Below are 18233 nucleotides of genomic sequence, written 5' to 3' on the forward strand. Positions count from 1 at the left end.
GGGAATCTGCAGTATTAACCAGCCCTCCCCCGCCCCCTTCCCCCACAGCTTCGCAGTTTTAAGGTGACACACGAGGCCACAGAGAGAGAGCCTCTCAGGCTTCTTCCCCAAGGCGTATCCCATGGAGCCTTGGAGAGGGTATCTCTCCTCTGGGGCCCTCACCGAAATGGCAGGAGCCAGAGTCCCTGCCAGTTCCCCTAAAGCAGAGTCCCAGGGGACGACCGGGGCTCAGCAGCTCTATTCTGCCAAGTCATCCATGGGATGTGCCGGCCCAGGCGTGAGGACCAGCCCCTTCCCCGCTTTAGCTCTCGCTCTGGCTCCCAGAACCGTTCGGGGCTGAGGCCCGGCCCCAGTCTCCCTCGAAACTGCTGGTCCAGCCCTTTCCAGAAGCTCCTGCGGCTCTAACCGCAGTCAGATCTAAACGGGGGGTTCCCGCTCACCGGATCCACCTTCATACCCCTGCAACCCTCACTGAGAACGCCGGTGTTTAACAGCGAGTCGTCTCCATGGCGACCGACGGGGTGTCAGAGACTCGGGACTACGACTTCACGGCGTGGGGACTCCGGAGAAGGGGGTTGGGGGCGGCGTCCCTCCGAGGCCCTGACCCATGCCCCAATTGAGGGGATGGATCCCCGTCCTTCCCGCCTCGGTCCCCGGCCCCCAGCACGACCTCTGCTGCTCAGGGGCCACAGCGAGGTGGGAAAGGGGGGGGTGGAGTTTTACGGGGGCCCCAACCCCGACGGTGGGGGGAGCGGGGGCGCGGGGCACGGCACCCCGCCCCCGCCCCGCGCCCTCGAGCCCTGGCGGCGGAGCCCCGGCGCACGCGGGCGGCGCAGGGCCGGGCGCGGGCGCGGGGGCGGGGAGCGGGCGGACCCCGCGCGGGGCCTAAGTCCCACCCCCGGGGGCGGCGCCTGGCGCCGGGGAGTGTCAGGAAGAGGAAGAGCGCGGCCAGAGGCGGTGCGGGCGCGCGGCGAGCAGGGGCCGGGCCCAGGCGGACGCCGAGCGGGCCACCATGGCCACGGACGAGCTGGCCAGCAAGCTGAGCCGGCGGCTGCAGATGGAGGGCGAGGGCGGCGCCGAGGCCCCGGAGCGGCCCGGGCTGAACGGGGCGGCGGCGGCGGCGGCGGCCGGGGCGCCCGACGAGGCGGCCGAGGCGCTGGGCAGCGCGGACGGCGAGCTGAGCGCCAAGCTACTGCGGCGCGCCGACCTCAACCAGGGCATCGGCGAGCCCCAGTCGCCCAGCCGCCGCGTCTTCAACCCCTACACCGAGTTCAAGGAGTTCTCCAGGAAGCAGATCAAGGACATGGAGAAGATGTTCAAGCAGTGAGTGCCCGCCCGACCCGGCCCCCTACCCACCCACCCCGCGCGCCGGCCTTGGGCCCCAGACCCCCGAACCCCGCGCCGCGCGGGACCCCCTGCCGCCGGCTCTGCGCCCCCGAACCCCGACACGGCAGGGGTGGCGACCCCGCGGCCCCTTTCATTTAATCACGAGGCTTCAGGACCTCCTCCCCACCGCGCGTGTGAGTCTGGCGACCCCCAGGCCCTGGCACGCGACCCCCTCCTCACGGTGACGCGGTCCCCAGTACACCTGACGCGCGCACTCGGTGTGGGGACCGTGCGGCTCTCCTGGGTAATCCCGAGCCCCCTCGAGCCCCCCACTACCACCATACACATGAGTCCGAAGACTCTGGGTCTCTGGCCTAGGACCCCTGCCCAGTTAGTGAAGCTTCTCACCAGACACCGGCGCACACTGCGATTTGAAGACCCCGTGGCCCCCCTTTCCCTCTCCCTAGCGACTCGAATTCCCCACCCCCACCCCCTGGTCAAAAAACACCCCCCTCTACACACCCCCAGCGCCCCAACAAACGTTACCGGTCCCTTCACCCCTTGCCATACACATTGTTTTCATCGGGGTCCTTTCACTTCCTCTGCTTATCTCATATGCCCCTCAACATAGGTTCTGGGCAGGGACACCCCCCCCCCTTCCCCTCCAATTATTCAGCATCTGGTAGCAAACTGTCATCAAAGACCCTTCAGACCTTCTCACCCCAACCCCATCCACCCTGCTATCCAGGGCCCCTGTCCTTGACCCTCGGGTGGTCTCCCCAGGGAGAGACCCCTCCATCCCTGCCCCCCACTCTGCAGGTATGCACCACCCCTTCCCATCCTCCCTTCAGGGCTGGGTCCCCTCCTCCCTCCACACACACTGTCCCTCCCTCCTCTTGCCCTAAGCCCTCCCCAGCAGCTTTGCAGTCACTGGCCCCCCCCCAATCTGTCAGAATCCCCCGTCTCTCCCTCTTCCCTCCTTCATGGGGTTCCGACACCCCATACCTCCGTATCTAATTTGCCTGGTTGTTCTCACCCCTCCCTTTCCCTCTAATTCCACACATTGTGCCCTTAGCAGATTGAACAGGCACCCCCAGGTCTGCGGCTCAGCCCTCCCCACCCCACCTCCCCCCAAAAAACACTTAAAACCTCTGTGAAGGGACTAAATGGTCCCCTTCTGGTCCATCCCTGAGAACATCCAGGTGGGACTGAGACGGACAGTCAACCTCTTCACAACCACAGTGGGGGGGGGGGGCGGTGGGGGGGGGCGCTAGTGGTAGAGTGTTGTGAAAGCGCTCAGCCCCCTTCCCTTTGGTACCCTTCCCCACCTGTTGTTGCCCAGCCCCTTTTCTGGTGGGGGAACAGCCCAGGGTATGGTCTGGAGTGGAGAGGTGCTGGCACACCTTGGCAGGGCAGGATGGGGCTGTGCGCCCAAGCAGGAAGCCCAGGAACAGGGTGTTTTGCAACCCCTACAGCTTGAGAAAGGCTCTTTCCCACTTCTCGATGCTGCTGCTGCTGCTGCTGCTGCCTTTGGCCCCAACGCAGGGGAAGAGGGCTTTGTTTCCCAGACCTGGATGGCTGAGAGCCCCATACTTCTCCAAGGGTCAGCCTGGGGCGGGGACTGAGTCCTTAACCCTCCTCCGGGCCCTGAGGAGCCTGCTTCTTTGACTCCAGGGTCTTTGTCCGGAGTTCTTCTAAAGTTTCTTCCTCGCCAAAGGCTGGCACCATCTGGAGAGCAGGATTTCCAGGATTCCAACCCAAACTGATAGAAAGCTCCTTGAGCCCAGGTATAGATAGCTTCACTGTCTGGAATTTCCCTGTTGAGCCTGCCCCCTGCCTTGGGGGCAGGGAGTCGGGGGGGGGGGGGTGGAGATCGTTTAAATGCAGCCATGATCCCTGCGTCAATAGTGGCTAGGTACTAACTCCTCGATTCCACCCAGCATCCCCACGACTAGAACTATGACCACCGTGGCACAGCTGAGCAGTCTGGGCACGGAAGAGTTAAATAACTTGCCGAGACCACACAGCTAGAAACTGACGGAGCCAGGATCTGAACTCAGGTCTATGACTCTAAAAACCACGTTCCTCCTTCTGGGTTTTCCATCACAAACATCTGCTTCCGTGTGGGAAAATGCACTTCGCCAACACCCCCTTCCATGTGCGTGGCTGATTTTCCACCTTGTGGACCCACCACCGGCCTGTGTCTCTCTCTCCCAGAATCCTCCTCCTCTTGGGCTTCCACAGCATTCCTACACCCCGCCAGAAAAAAAAAAAAAAAAAAAAGGACAGAGCTGTTTGGGAGAACCCATGCACCCCCAAAATGACCTGGGACCTGGGAGGCTGCGGCTTGATCAGAAGGGCGCGTGACCAGAGCAATGGCCTTGAAGCTGCATTTGCAGGCAAACTCACTTGCTAGAGAGGCTGCTTTTGGGTGTTAGTTTGACAAGGTTGATGTTGATGAAGTTAGGGGGGAACTTAAGGCCTCCCAACACCCCTGCAAACCAGCTCTTGGCACGACTGACCGCCGGTGTAGGGGGCAGGAAGGGGCCAGGGAGCTGCCCTTCTAGGGAAGGAAGTGCCGCCCGCAGTGGTGGGGGGGCCCTGGCGGGGAGAGAGAAAGCTGCCGGGTTTGTATTCAAGGAAACAAGGCTTCTCTGTGCCAGCCAGCCGAGCCCAGCTGAGCCCAGCTGAGTCCCGGCCGGCCGGGAACAGCCGACACACAGGCTGTCGGGAAGGACAAAACCCCTGTTCTGCCTGCTTCTGCTGTCCTGGTGGGGCTGCAGCCTCCTGGGTCCCTGCTGAGAGACTTCCACCCTGGTCTCTAGCTCCCTGGCAGGGAGGAGGGTTGCCCCGCCCTCCTGGAAGCTATTCACCAGAGCTGAGGGCAAGAGATAGGTCATAAGGAACCGGGGGCTGGCCTTCCTGGGGAGGCAGGAGCTGGAAAGCCCGGTCTTGAGTCCTCCTGGCTCTGCCCTCGCTGGGCGCGAGTCTTCCCATCTGTAAAGGGAGCAGGCTGTACTCAGCAATGACCTCCTTCTTTCTGAGAGGTCCTGAACCCTTCTGGATGACAGACTGCCTCCCAGGGCCTTCCGGTTCATCCACTTATTAGCTGGATACTTCCTGAGGAGGGAGACAGAAGGAGAGTCAAGGAGATTGAGGGAGGCAGTCCGCCTCTGACCTCACGACCCAGCTGTGCAGGTGCCGGCTGGGAGAGACACCTCGAGGGTGGACTCCAGCCTTTCCCCCCACTTTACAGAAAAGGAAACTGAGACCCAGAAAGGTGTGGTGGTTCGCTTGGGATCACAGGGAAGTTTTCAGTGGCTGAACCGGAGCACCCTGGTCTGTACACTAAGGACGATGGTCCCTGCTTCTCGGTCGGGGCTGCGAGGAGGTGATGCCTGTAGAGGGCTGGCCTGGTGCCCAGCTCGTGGAGGTCCCCGCGTCCGTGGAGCCTGGATGTTCAGTCCTCCCTCCCCAGGCGGCGTCAGGCTGCCCCAGCACCTCTAACCCCTCTCCCCACCTCTGTCTCTGCCCATCCATCCGGGGCTGTTTCTGGAACCTTCCAGCCAAAGAGGGAATGGTATGACCCCACAGAGCCTCAAGGGGGCCCACCTCTGGGCCAGCAGCAGCCTGCACGAGGCTCTGTGGGGTTTCGTGAGTCGAGACCTGCCCAAGAGGGAGGCAGCCGTGTAATTCTGAACCTGCCGTGGAATCTGAGGAAGATGCCCTAGTTCCCTGCTTGGCCAGCCTCGTCCCCAGACGCTGTGTCTCATGACCCCTCCTTGCGTCAGAGAGGCAGGCTTCCCTCTCCTTCTGGACGCCTCTGCCTCCCCTCTTCTCCATTTGCTCCTCCTCCACACGTCCCCTCAGACCCTGTGCCTCACGGCACGTCCCCCGGTGTCCTTCCTGAAAGATAGTATGAGGCACAGTCGTTCAGAGCAGGGCCTTCGGGGTCTGTGGTCCTGGGTTTGAATCCCAGCTGTGGGCCTGGGACAAGGCACCTAAACCTTCCGGGCCTCCGTCCGTCACCCTAAAAACAGGGAGAGTACTGGCACCCACCTCACAGGGCAGTTGTGAAGTCCTTCACCCGGTGCTTGGCACAAAGTAAGTACTGTTCCTGTCACCCGCACCCCCAGCCCTGGCGGTGGTTGTCCGTGCAGGTGTGGAGGTCGCTGCACAAAAGCTGTCGCCTGCCTCCACTTACCCCACGTAGAGCTGCCGGGCCGCCGACCACCTCACGCTGTGGGCCGGAGTGATGGGGACCCGGCATGAGACCCCCTGCCTTTTCTCTTGCTGAACAGACGCTCTGATCGACAGCTACGTGCGGCTTTCGTAAATAACAAAAAGTAGGGAAATGAATTCATTATCACTTAATTACATGGAAGGCAGGTGGCAGAGAAAAAGGAGGGAGCAAGCGACACTCTGGAGGGATTCAGAACTGGGACTCCAGCGCCCATCTGTGCAGCTGCGTGGCTCGGGGCAAAGGGTGCTCAGCTTCTCAGCCTCAGTTTCCCCCTGGGCTAGGGACCCTACCCGGTAAAGTTCAGAGGATGCAGCTTAAAAAGTCCTGACTCTTTGTAAAGAGTCCACCATCATGTCCCGCCTGTGGGCTGTTAAAAACATAGATGCTGTGGAAAGACATAAAAGCCCTTCGTTTGAGCATTCATCAAACACGTCTTGTATTAAGTTTCTGCTGTGTGCAAGTTCTAGACAATCCAGGGAAGAATAAAGTTCCTGCCGTCAGGAAGCTTAGTCTCCTGAACAACGGTAGTAGAGAGGATGGGCCCCGGGGGCTAGAAATTGAAGTTTCCATTTATTCCTACCATGAGGACCAAACGCTCTCATGAGAGATGCCATGGTGATGCCCTCTCCGCAGCCAGCCCCCTGCCTCCACGCCCTCTCCTCGTTAAATGGAGGCACCGGGTCCAGTTGTTCCCAGAGGAGCCTGTGTGTCTATTTCAGGGATTGAATTGAATCTGAACGACAGCACAGTGAGGTGGGTAGTATCGTTATCCCCATTTGCCAGGTGAGGAAACTGAGGCTCAAGAAGGTTGAGTCACTTATCCAAGGTAATCATAAGTGGCAGGGGCAGGATTGGAAGCAGGTCTGCCTGCGGGGAGCCCCAGCGACCAAAAGAGGGCTGTGTGTATGGATGGGAGCTGGAGGGGGCTCTCAGGGCCTCTGCGGGGGGAGGGTGGGTACAGAGGTTACGTCCTTCCACCTGTAGCAGCCAGGAGCCCGGCTTTCTGGGAAGATGCCCCACCCCTGGGGAGGGAGGATTTCTTGAACTTGGTGCTCACCCTCTGCTGTTCCTACTTCCCTTCCGCTTCTGAGTCACTGCTCCCCTCCCCCGCCTGGGGACTTTTGGTTCCCCTTTGGTTTGCACCTTCCTGACTGCCTTCTCCTGTCTGTCCGTCTGTCTGCACCCTCTGGGTCCAAGGCCTGGCTTCAGCAGTGAGGCACCAGGCCCTGCTGCCTCAGGGGAGGCCCTTTAGCAAAGCCAGGCCAGCCGGAGGCAGGAGACAAGGCCAAGTCGCTCTGAGACCTCAGCAGGGACAGTCCCCACTCCGTCCTGGCAGCCGAGTTCCCTCTGACTGCCGAGCAGCCCTCTCCTTGGCTGACTTCCGCCTTTCAAGGACTGCAGAGAAGCCAGAGTCCCATGCCAGAAGGGGGCAGCTAGAGCTGTGTGGAGACCCTCGTGTGACTAAGACCGTGGCCACTGCCGGCCCCCTCCCTCCTGGGCATTTTGCCTCTTCTTTAGTCCTTTTATGACAGCCGGTGAGATCATACCTACTGTTTTCACAAACGAGAAGCCTGGGTCCCACAGAGGTTCCGTGCGCGGCCCGTCCAGAGTCACACAGCTAGTAAGGAGTGGGGACAGCGTGTGAACTGGGGTCTGTCCGACTCCAAGTCCCTCGCTCCCATGGGACCCGGAAAGGGCAGCTCGTTAGAAATGTGGTTGCCCAGGTTCCGCCCCGGGTCTACCGGATCAGAATCTGCGTCCTAACGCTCAAGCGTAGGAAGCGCTCGGCCGCCCACAGGGGGCTTCTGCCACTGGCCTAAGATTTTCCTACAGGGAAGGCAAGTCTGAGCAGCTAAGGGAAGGAGGAAGTGAAATAATAAACACGAGCCTGTATTAGACGCTCAGTGAACCTCTAATGTATCACTGATGTAACAATCACTGATGTAACAATCAGCGTTAAGAGCCGGCAGGAAGGAGGCAGTGCAGGAATTACTGGCAGGACACCCACCGCTGACGTTACAAGCCCGGGGAGACGGGGCTCAGCGTGCTGTGCTTGAACCCAAGGTTAGCAAGTCCCAAGCCCTGAGAGCCCCCAGCAGATGGCCGTCAGCCTGGGGGGCTGCCGCCTGGTCCCCTAAAAAGCTACGGGAGAGCCATGAGCAGCATTCGTGCACTCGTCCACACGCACGTACACACCCTCACGCCCTCACACCCTCTCCTTGGCTGACATGGCAACAGATCGAGTGTCCGATTCTGTAGATAGGGCTGGAGGAAGTGGTGAGTGGCCGGGCTTTCCCCTCATGAGTCAGGCAGTCTGGGGGCGGGGGCACGCAGGACCCCGCGGGCAGGGCCGAGCAGCTGTCATCGAGCATGTGGGTGGCCACCTGCAGAGGGAGGTGGGCAGGGCCCGCTGGCTGTGACAGCGAGCAAAGCCCGAGTTTTTCTGTCGTCCAGGACTTTCCTGCCCCAAGGGACCTGTCTTCCCACTTCATGGGGCAAAGTGTGTAGAGGCCTAGGAGCCACTGGGGGTGGACCAGGCCTGTGAATGCCGAGACCAAAGCCAGGTGGGCCTGGGGGATCGTTGGCCCACAGCCACCACCCTCCCCAGCTGACCGTCCTCCTGGGGACCCCCGTGGGCCGAGGAGCCACCCACAAAGGCCTGGGATAGGAAGCAAAGGGACAAAACTGGGGTCTCCCGTGCTCCCACCTTCCCCCTCATTCTGCCGTCAGACTGCGCAGCACAGCTGGTGGATGGGGAGGCTCGTGCGGGAGGAACCACCTTCCGATAGACCGTTCCAGAGCCGATATGGGCTACCCTGAGTGAAGTAGGGAGCTTCCTGTGCCCAGAGATAGTCCAAGACCCGAGCAGGAAAACCGCGTTAGGAATCTGACCTTCACGAACGGCTGAATGAGTCACCTCCGGTACCCCTCCCAGCCCGAGATTCTCTCGTACAGGGTGTGTGAGCATCGGGACATAACATGGCAGCTAAAAGCATGTGTGTTTCGTCAGATCGGGGTTCGGATCCCAGCCGTGTCCTGGTGAACCAGGGCTTTGGCCAAGTGGCTTCCTCCCTGAGCCTCTGTCTCCTCGTCTGTAATGGAGGGATAGTCATGCCGGCTTCGCAGGGTTCTTGTGAGGGTCTGATACGGAACACTTGGCGTTGTGCCTGGCGCTTAGTAAGTGCTCAGCAAAGAGTAGCCACTAAGGATAATATTGTTAGGAAGCAGGGACACACACTGTAAGAGCCAGCCGCTGCCCACTGCCATAGCTCCTGGATATCAGAGCCAAGGCCGGAGGAGCAGCCGGCCGGGCGGGACCTGCTCCGTGCAAGGGTGCGACGAGGCAAAGTCTGTCTGGGCGGTGGCCGTCTACTCCGCTCTCGCTCTCGAGCGTAGATGGGAGGGATTTTGTCACCAGCATCCGGGGCGGCAGCTGCCGAGCCCTGCCCGCCGAGAGCTATTCAGGGGGGAGGCGGGTAGGAATGTGGGCACGGTGCCAGGGCCCGCGGCCTCCCTCCGGTGCTGCAGAAAAGTGCTGAGCTCCCAGCCCGCGAGCTTTGTTGCCAGTCCCGCCCGATAGAATTGGCCCTCCCAGGCAGGCCCCAGGCCGGGCTCTCAACCCCGCGTCCCCCAGCCCTACAAGCTTGAGAATTCGGGACCCTCTCTGGGACCAGGAGGGAGAAGGACGCAGACAGGCGGGAAGAAGGAAAGGCTTTGGCTTTGGGGACCCTGCAGTCCACCCGCTGTGGGACCCTGGGCTGGATGCTGCCTACTCTGGGCCCCAGTTTCCCCCACCTATCATGAAGCAGATAGACCAGGCTGTGCTGCCTCTCTTGCCCTGATCCCTCTGAGCCACCTGCGCTCTCAGTTCCAGCTCAGGGAGAGAGTGATGGATGAGAGGGTCTCCCCAGCCAGGGGGTGTCTCCTGTGTTGCCAGTCATCCACCTGCTGGTGGCACAGTGACAGCCCCCTCCCCTTGTCCCTTCCTTCCTGTGAGAGGAAGGACAGAGTAACCCAGGGCTGGGGCTCCCCCCCTCTCTCTCTAGCCGGCGAGGGAGCAAACGGCTGTCCTGCTGTCTGTCCACCTCCCCAAGTGGTGGGGTCTGGGAATCGGGCCTCATGGGGGGGAGTCGTGGGAGCCTCAGAGGAGGGGGAGATGCTGGGGGCGGCCCCGGACCATCTTGCCCACCCCCTGCCTCCAGAACAGTCTGCAGCAAGCATTTCGTCACAGCCGTGCGCCGTCAGGACGGGCGCCCAAGGGAGAAGAAGCCCTCGTATTTCTTTGCCGTTTTCATTCTTATCAGCACCGTTTTTGTGTTGTGTGTGCAAAGCACTTCTCAGTGGCCACTGTTCCAACGAAATTAGCAGGCTCTAGGCACCTGTTATGTCCTAGGCATTTTATGTTCGTCATCTCATTTGATCTTTAATCCTAAAGGTGGGTAGTAATGACAATGTTTCTATTATTATTACCGTCGTTATTGACCGTCTGTGCTAATTGAGTGCTTACCGTGGGCCAGGCTCTGTGCTAGGAATCTACCTGGATTGTCTCTTTTAATCTGTGCCTTTGTCCTGAGTTGGGTCCTTTGAGTTCCATGATATAAATGGGAAAATTGGGGGGGGGGGGGAACGGGGTCAGGTGATTTAACCAGGGTCAGCCAGCCAGCCAAGCGGCAGATCTGGGGTTTGGACCCCAGTCAGTCTCAGCAGAGTTGATGTGGACACAGAACCTTCAAGGCCATCTTCAGTCACATTCACCCTGGCACCTGCTTGATCCAGTGACCCAAAGCCCACCCACCTCAGAGCCCAGGGCACGTGATCTCTGCCTGCTCCCTCCAAGCCTCATGGTAACAGCCTCCCCCCAGTGTCTCCTCCTTGGGGGGACGCAACTCCCACCTAGCACCTGACCTCTGTCACCTCCTCTTGGTGATTGATCCACTGGCATATGGCCAGCCCCTGCATTGTCCCCTTGGGGCTCAGAGCCTGCCCGGGATAGAGCCCAGACCCAGTCATTGATTGACCTTTGATTGATGCAGGCAGTGGTTCAAGCCGCAGCCCAGCCAGGCCTGGGAGCTGCCAGAAACCAAGAAATACAGAGTCCAAGTCTCTGTCCAAGTTCGGACACGTTGTCTGCACTTCCTCTGACACTGAGCCACCCCCAGCTGCAGGAGAGATCCGTACACGTGAGCGGTAAATAAAGGCGGTGCTCAGGGGGTGCAGGGGGGCCGGCGGAGAAGAGTGTGGGAACCACAGGGATGGGGTGTGAGTCCCTGGCCAGCTGGTTTCCGAGCCGGTGCCCTCACCCCTACAATCCCCATTCCCTGGTCAGTCACACGGGGAAGTAATCCCGACCCTCCAGGACTGCTGAGCACAGAAGCTGTAAAGAAATGCCTCGCACATAGTAGGAGCTTAATAAAGGCAAATGGATCCCATTTCTGGAGTCAGCTCCACGTGCCAGGCACTGTGCTGGGCGCTTGGCATGTATGAGCTCACTCAGTCCTCACGGTGCCCCTGCAAGAGAGTCCCCATCACGCCTTGGCCGGAGGCTCGAGAGGCAGGTCTGCCAGAGCCCAGGCAGTCTGTCCCCAGCCCTGACGTGTCATTGCTGACTTTTCACTGCCGTCCAGAAAGCGGTGGGGTTTTGTTCTCCTGAACAGCAGCGCCCATGTGTCTTGCCCCAGGAAAGACTGGCCCCCGCCCCAGGCCGCCGTCCGCAGCACGTCACGGGGTTTCAGGCAGCGGCCCCTTACCCAACTCCAAAGATGGGAAGAGGGGCCTCTGCCACGCCCCCCACAGGGCCCCTCCAGCTTGAACTGGAGCCTGGGACTGTAGGCCTGCCTGACCCTCCTGAGGCCCACAGCCCTCTACCACATCCTCTCGCGTCAGCCTCGCCCGCAGAGACCTCTGGCCCATCTGCCCCCAGCTCCAGCCCCCCCTCCCACCCCTGCAGGGCGGGGGACAGAGGCCTCAGGACCTGCGTTCCCTGCAGGGTTCCCAGAGCCTCCCCTGTGCTGCGTCACTCCCAGCCACTGACTCGTGTGTGTGAACTATTTATACCCCCTGCACATACACCCTGCTGCGTAGCCCCAGGGCACACGGAAGCGGGCCGGGCACGGAGCGAATGTGCAGCTTTATGAGCCTGTTTATGAGCTGGGCTTCCACTCCTTTCCTTTACTGCTCTGGGACCTTGGGCAGGTCACTTAACCTCTCTGAGCCTCCATTTATATAATACGGTTCTCACCGGGCTTAAGTACAGTAAAGTTCCCGGCCCAAAGACCGACGTCAAAAAGTGGTTTCTACTAGTTGTTCAAGGTCATGCGAAGCTTATATATAACTAGAGTTGGGGGACGGGGACTGGGGAGCCCTGAAGAAGGCACAGAAATGAAGTGTGGATGTAGGAACTCTCAGACCAGGACACGGGTTTCTGCAGCTCAGCCCCTCAATGTCACTCTACCGTCACCAACACTCACCCAGCCAGCTTGAGGCCTGGGGACTACACAAGGTTTCTTTAGGCTCAGAAGGCCCATTTTAGCCCTGAGACCACTCTCTTCCCAGCCCCCGCCAGGAGGCGGTCCGGGCAAGTGTTTGGTTAGCCTGATAAGAGAGCATGGCTAGGCTGTGCAAACAGTGCCCACATCCGTCATGCTGTGATATATTCTGCACTCAAAGCACCTTCCCGGCCAGGGGACCGGGCCGGGAGGCCATCTCTGACCCAGGCGCTTGCCACAGGGAGGCCAGTCAAGAGAGATGTTTAGACAGACACACACACACACACACACACACACACACACACACACACACACACACAGTGTCCCTGCGTCTCCTGGACCTTTGGTGGAAGAAAACAGACCTGAAATGTGCAGGCACGCTTTTATCACCTTATCAGTGTTCCAGCCCTTTCCAGCCATCCAGCCATGTCCCCACCACTCACTGCACAGACTGTTCCCTGAACTCACCCCAGGCCACCTCCCAGAAAACTAGAAGTGGACCTCCCTCCTGTGACCCCCGGCCCTGCCCTGTGACACGTGGTACCTTCTGCCTCTCCTGAGTTGGGGCAGGAGTGGGGGAGAGACGGGGCCAAGATGTCCCTCGAGCGTTGGTAGAGGTGCTAGGCTGACCCTGGAGATAATGTCAAAGCCCCCCCCCCGCCCCCCCGCAGTCCATACCCCGTGGAGTCGTGAATTCTTTCTCCCTGCTGGTTCACGTCACATTCAGTGCAGGGAGGCTGCGGCTTCAGCCACAGTGTTCGACACGTAAGAGGCTGCGGGCCGTGTAGGGAGTCCCTCGTCATCAGAGATAACCAAGCGGAAGCCACAGACCCGGAGCCCATTCCAGCTGCAATGGATAGGATGACAGGCTCCTTGCAGCCCAGCCTGTGGTGCTCTGCCCGGTCAAGTCTGAGGTGTCAGGACGTCCCTGGCCTCTCTCGCCCCTCCCGCAGGTACGACGCCGGCCGGGACGGCTTCATTGACCTGATGGAGCTGAAGCTGATGATGGAGAAGCTTGGGGCTCCACAGACCCACCTGGGCCTGAAGAACATGATCAAGGAGGTGGATGAGGACTTTGACAGCAAGCTCAGCTTCCGGGAGGTAAGTCTGCTCCCCACGTGGACGACTGGGGGGCTTGTGCTCGACCGTTGGATGGCTCGTAGTTGGCTGAGGGACGCTCCGGTGGGGATCCTAGAGCGGCCACCGTGGGGATCCTGAGGTGCCTGAAGTGAGAAGGAGGGACATCCATTCTTTCGTGTAGTAAGCACTCACGGAGTGACGTCTGACCCTGGGTGCAGCTTTGGAAGTCCAGAGAAAGGCCTTGTGCTCCAAGGGCCCTGGAGCACAGAGGGGGAGATTCCCAGGGAGTGAAATGGCAGAGTGCCGTGACTCAGGAGAAGAGGGGGACAGACGGAGGAAGTGACACGACTGTGGTCCGAGAGGGGCCAGGCTCTGCGCTGGGTGACTTCACACCCTGGATCTCACTGGGTTCTCACTCTGGGACCGGAGTCATGGGCAAGCCTGTTCTCTGGAGGAGGCAGTGGAGGCTCCCAGCCAGATAACATAGCAGCACTGGACCGCAGGCAGCCCAGGCCGAAGGACAGGGGCGGCCTCCTTCGGAGAACTGGCAAGAAGCATAGAGGAGGCAGGACAAGAGAACGGTGGTGGGAGGACGAGTCCAGGGAGGAAGGTGCAGGCTGTGCAAGATGATGGAGGCGGGACACGGGTTCAGAACCTTCTTTGGTCACTTTCTGCCGCTGAGATTTGGGGGCAAGTTTTTTCCTTGCCTCTGAGTCTGCCTCATTCTGTAAAATGGTCACAATTGTATACTTTCAGGACTCAGTATGTGGAGCTTTTTTTTTTTTTTTAAGTTTACTTATTTATTTTGAGAGAGCGCGCAGGGGAGGGGCAGAGAGAGAGAGAGAGAGAGAGAGAGAGAGAATCCCAAGCAGGCTCCGCCCTGTCAGTGCAGAGCCCGACGCGGGTCTCGAACTCATGAGTCCTGAGATCATGACCTGAGCTGAAATGGAGAGTCAGCTGCTTAACTGACTGAGCCCCCCAGGCGCCCTTAGTAAATGGAATTTCTCAGCAGATTAGTTTGAAGAGCAGTGAGACAATGGTACGGGGTAGCTTGGGGCTCTTCGTGGGATCTGAACGTGGGCAAACAGGCCTGCAGTAGCCCCAGATCCTGGGAGAGCGGGAGATGTGCCACCTTGCCTCCCATTGTACAGGTGGGCAAGCTGAGGCCCAGAGATGGAGGGGCCCAGAGCATGGAGGGGGAGAGCCCAGACCTCTGGCCCCGTGCCCCTCCCTGACACCTCGTGCCTTTTCCCTTCCGCAGTTCCTCCTGATTTTCCGCAAGGCAGCGGCTGGGGAGTTACAGGAGGACAGCGGGCTGCACGTGCTCGCCCGCCTCTCCGAGATCGATGTCTCCACCGAGGGCGTCAAGGGGGCCAAGAGCTTCTTTGAGGCCAAGGTGAGGAACCAGAGGATGTGTGGGGCTCGGGGGGGTAGGGGGTGGGGGTCCCCCGACCCCGGCACGAGGAGAGGGGTGGCCGGGGTGTGACGGGACCCGAGTTAGCACGAGGGTCAGCGCTCGTCCTTCCTGTCCCCGCTGAGGAGCGGAGCACTGACGCCCGGGCTGGACTGCGCGAGGCCCACAGCACTCCTGGCTTCTGTCCCCTTCCAGCCAGGCTGTGGTCCCTGCCAGCTTCTCCTCTGTCTCACTGGCCCCCGGGCAGGTGAAGGGCGTAGACTCTTGAAGAGTGGACATGGACCCCTTTGTGCTGCCCCTGGCAGACCTGTCCTTGAACGCTGGGCCCAGGAGACAGCAGAGCAGACCCAGCTCACGGGCCTCCCCCGGCCTGGAGGGGGTGTGGGCCCCAGAGGCCGTCCCCGTGCACAGCACGCTCCCCGTGCAGCACATGCTCAGGTGGAGAGAACAAGTAGGGCTCCTGGATTCTCCGCCCCCGGGCACCTGCTTTCCCTAGTTTCTCTCTCTTCCCGTGTTAGCTAAGAACATTCCTTCTGAAGGTCACCTCCCACCTCCCTCTGCGCTTCTGGGGTTGATGGGCCATTTCAGGGATCGTCAGTGGGAACAGGTGTGCATCCGGGCTTCTCGGGACGGGAAACCCCAAGAGCAGCCCCCCTTGCGGGACTTAACACTAGGCGGTGGCCACCGAACGTACGTTCGAGCTTCCACCCCGCTCGGTGAATCCACGAGGCCGGTTGTCGGGCAGCAGGCTCTGAATGGAGAAACTGAGGCCCAGGGCCAGAGCCGGTGCGAGCCGGGCGTGGGCCGGTGGGACACCTGGGGGCAGATCCCTCTCCTGCCCTGCCTGACCCACCTCGTCCCCGCTCGGCTGTAGGTCCAGGCCATCAACGTGTCCAGCCGCTTCGAGGAGGAGATCAAGGCAGAGCAGGAGGAAAGGAAGAAGCAGGCGGAGGAGATGAAGCAGCGGAAGGCGGCCTTCAAGGAGCTGCAATCCACCTTCAAGTAGCAAGGGGCTGCGGCCTGACCGCTCGGCCCCGGCCCCCCGCCCCCGGCGCCCGGCCCGGCCCGCAGAGGCGGGCAGACCGGAGGCCAGGCCTGCATCCCGGGCTCCATCCGAAGGGACCATACTTAAAACCTAAAACGTCTGTGAACGGAGCCAGCGGAGGGGTGTCCGAGGCGGCCCTGCCTCCCCCGCCCGCCCCCGCTGTTCCCGAGGCCGCGACACCAGTGCTGGCTCCTCGCCTGGCCCAGCCCTCCCTGGCAATTCCTGCGCGTCTGTCGCCCCCCCCACCCCCCGGCCGTCCCTCTGCCTGCTCCAGCATTGCAGCGGCCCGAGCCCAGCTCCCGGCCCTAGGGTCCTCCCTGCCCCAGGTGCCTGCCCTCCGCACACTCTCCTCCTCCCTTCCCAGAGGGCTCCTGCCCTTAGCCTACAGGCCACACTGCCCCCCGGGGGCCCTGCACCTCGGGGAGGCGCTCTGGAGCACAGCACGACCCAAGGGGCTGATCAGAGACACGAGGGCTTCCCACCCCCCGCCCCCGACAGCCGACAGCCGTTCCTCCAGCCCCTGCCTCCTCTCTCTGCCAGAGGGGAGGGTGCTTCTCTTTTGGCGAAGGGACCCAGGCAGGCCCTGGCACCCCGTGCTCACACGGAGACCCCGGCCTTCTGGGCCCCCACCAGGCAGGGTGAGGGGGCAGCTGTGCCCATCTACCTCACGGGCCCACACTCTGCCGGCCACGCCGTGGATCGCGGGCAGGGAAGGCTCTGGGGGCAGAAACGCCACCCCCTGGTCTCCCTGGAACAGCCCGAGGGGCCCAGGGGCTCTGAGAGAGCAGGGTGAGGAGGAGGGATCGGCCCCTTCACTGGGAAGGAAACTAGTGTTGGGCTCCGTGCTCCGGGAGGCGTCCGGGAAGTGCTTTGAGTGGTTTGCACGGACCAGGCGGCGGGGAGCAGGGGCCTGGCTCGGCCCTTTCACGCCATCCTTCCCCATGCGATGTGCACCGCCCTGTCACCAGCGATGGGACCCGTCCCGTCACCCCCACCCCCTGAGGAAGCATGGGGACCCCGGCCCTCCCTGTGCCCATCCCCAGATGGGCTGCGGCCAAGCCTGTGCCACCAGCCCGGTCCTGCGCAGCTCCCGGTGTGCTCACTTCCGTGTGTGCGTGTGTGTGCGTGTGAGTGTGTGTGTCCGTTGCCGTGTCGTGAAACTGTGCCCGTCACCAGTCCAAACACGTGAATGGCCACCGAGGCCACGGTTATGCAACTTTCGGTGTGTGTCATGACAACGTCACTGCTTTTTAAACATGACAACTCTTTATTTTAGTAAAATGCCCCCCAAGAGTCCACAAAACTGTTGGATTTGCAGAGGTTTTATTTTTTTGGCCTTAGAATCTGCAGAAATTAGGAGGTGCTGACCCCAGTGCGGCAGCCTTGGTCCTGAATTGCGTTTGCCTTAGCGGATGTGTTTATACAGATGACTATAAAAAGTTCTTTTCCTTCGGCTTCTCGCTTTTGTTTTTTCCCTCCCTTCTCACCTTCCCCCAAAGAAAGCTACTTTTTCATTTGGTGGTACAATTATTTTTTTTAACTAAAATAAGATAAAATTCTATATTCTTACGTGTGTGTGGTTTTTGTTGGTTGGTGGAAGAGGGGAGGGGCTGGGAAGGGAAGGAAGGGGACCAAGTCACCTGGGTGCTGGGGCAGTGCGCGCTCAGGTGGCCCCCATGTCACATCAGGGACCAGGGAGGAGAGTCTTCCTAATGGAGGTTGAGGGACGCCCACCCCCTATCACCAGGGGCTGCTCTAAATGCCATAGCTCATATATATATATATATGTATGTATGTATATTTACTAATTTAATCCTCACAACCAGCCCATGAGGGGGTGCTGTTCTATTTCCCAGAGACTCTCCCAGAAGCACACAGGCTAGGGGAGTTGGGGGGGGGGGGCGCATCCAGCCACCCTGCCGGGCGGATTCAGAGGAGGACACGCACCAGGAGTGGCACCAATACTGTGAGGATTCTAGATGGATGCACCCGAGAGCCCCCGAGATTCTCCCGCACAGAGACACCTCAAGCCTCCCCACCCCCAAGACATACACACACACACACACACACACACACACAGAGGCTGTGGTGATAGGCGATGAGGCAAGACCCGGGGTGCTCCCTGTGTGGTTTTGGACAGATCAGGCTCCCACCGGGTGTCAGTCTCCTCATCTGTCCAGTGCAAGGGTGGCCTAGGGTCTCTAGGGTCCTCCCAGCCCCGCAGTTTCCAGGTAGGGGGTGCGACCTGACTTGGGGTGTGGGAGTGTGCGAGCAGGCTGGGCATCGCTGCCCCCAGGTGGACATGGCTGGTACTGCAGCAGCCAGGATGCCATTCCGATCCCCCCCCCCCGCCCCCCTCCCCCCACTGCCCGCCGGGGCTCTGTCACAGACCCTGCACCGGAAGGACATCGTCCTTGGAGTGTGTTTCCTGGAGAATGCCACCCAGTGCCTACAATGCCACCATCATTAACACAGCATGTTAGGTTAAGCGTTGCCCCTCGATACTCCTTTCCCAAGGGATGAACATCAGAACCCCTAATGTCCTAGCTCAGAGGGTCTCAGAACAAAAGGCAGAGAGGACCCTGACAGGGAAGGGCTAAAACTCAACCTCTAGAGCCCTCGCCTTCCAGCTGACCCGGT

General features: G+C 60.7%; 1 protein-coding gene across 2 annotated transcripts; it reads left to right on the forward strand.

Moving 5' to 3' along the window:
- The first annotated feature begins 946 nt into the window (after positions 1–946).
- On the forward strand, positions 947–17154 carry EFHD2 (EF-hand domain family member D2). Of its 2 annotated transcripts, none has more exons than XM_023258155.2 (4): positions 947–1323; positions 13008–13155; positions 14396–14530; positions 15423–17154. In XM_023258155.2, the coding sequence occupies exons 1-4, from the start codon at positions 1013–1015 to the stop codon at positions 15552–15554; spliced, it is 726 nt and encodes a 241-aa protein (XP_023113923.2). In that variant the 5' UTR covers positions 947–1012; the 3' UTR covers positions 15555–17154. The 2 variants fall into 2 exon arrangements, with proteins under 2 accessions (XP_023113923.2, XP_023113924.1); XM_023258156.2 differs by lacking the exon at positions 947–1323 and adding an exon at positions 7497–7633.
- The last annotated feature ends 1079 nt before the right edge of the window (positions 17155–18233 follow it).

This window comes from Felis catus, chromosome C1 (assembly GCF_018350175.1).
Source record: "Felis catus isolate Fca126 chromosome C1, F.catus_Fca126_mat1.0, whole genome shotgun sequence".
Taxonomy (NCBI): Eukaryota; Metazoa; Chordata; class Mammalia; order Carnivora; family Felidae; genus Felis; species Felis catus.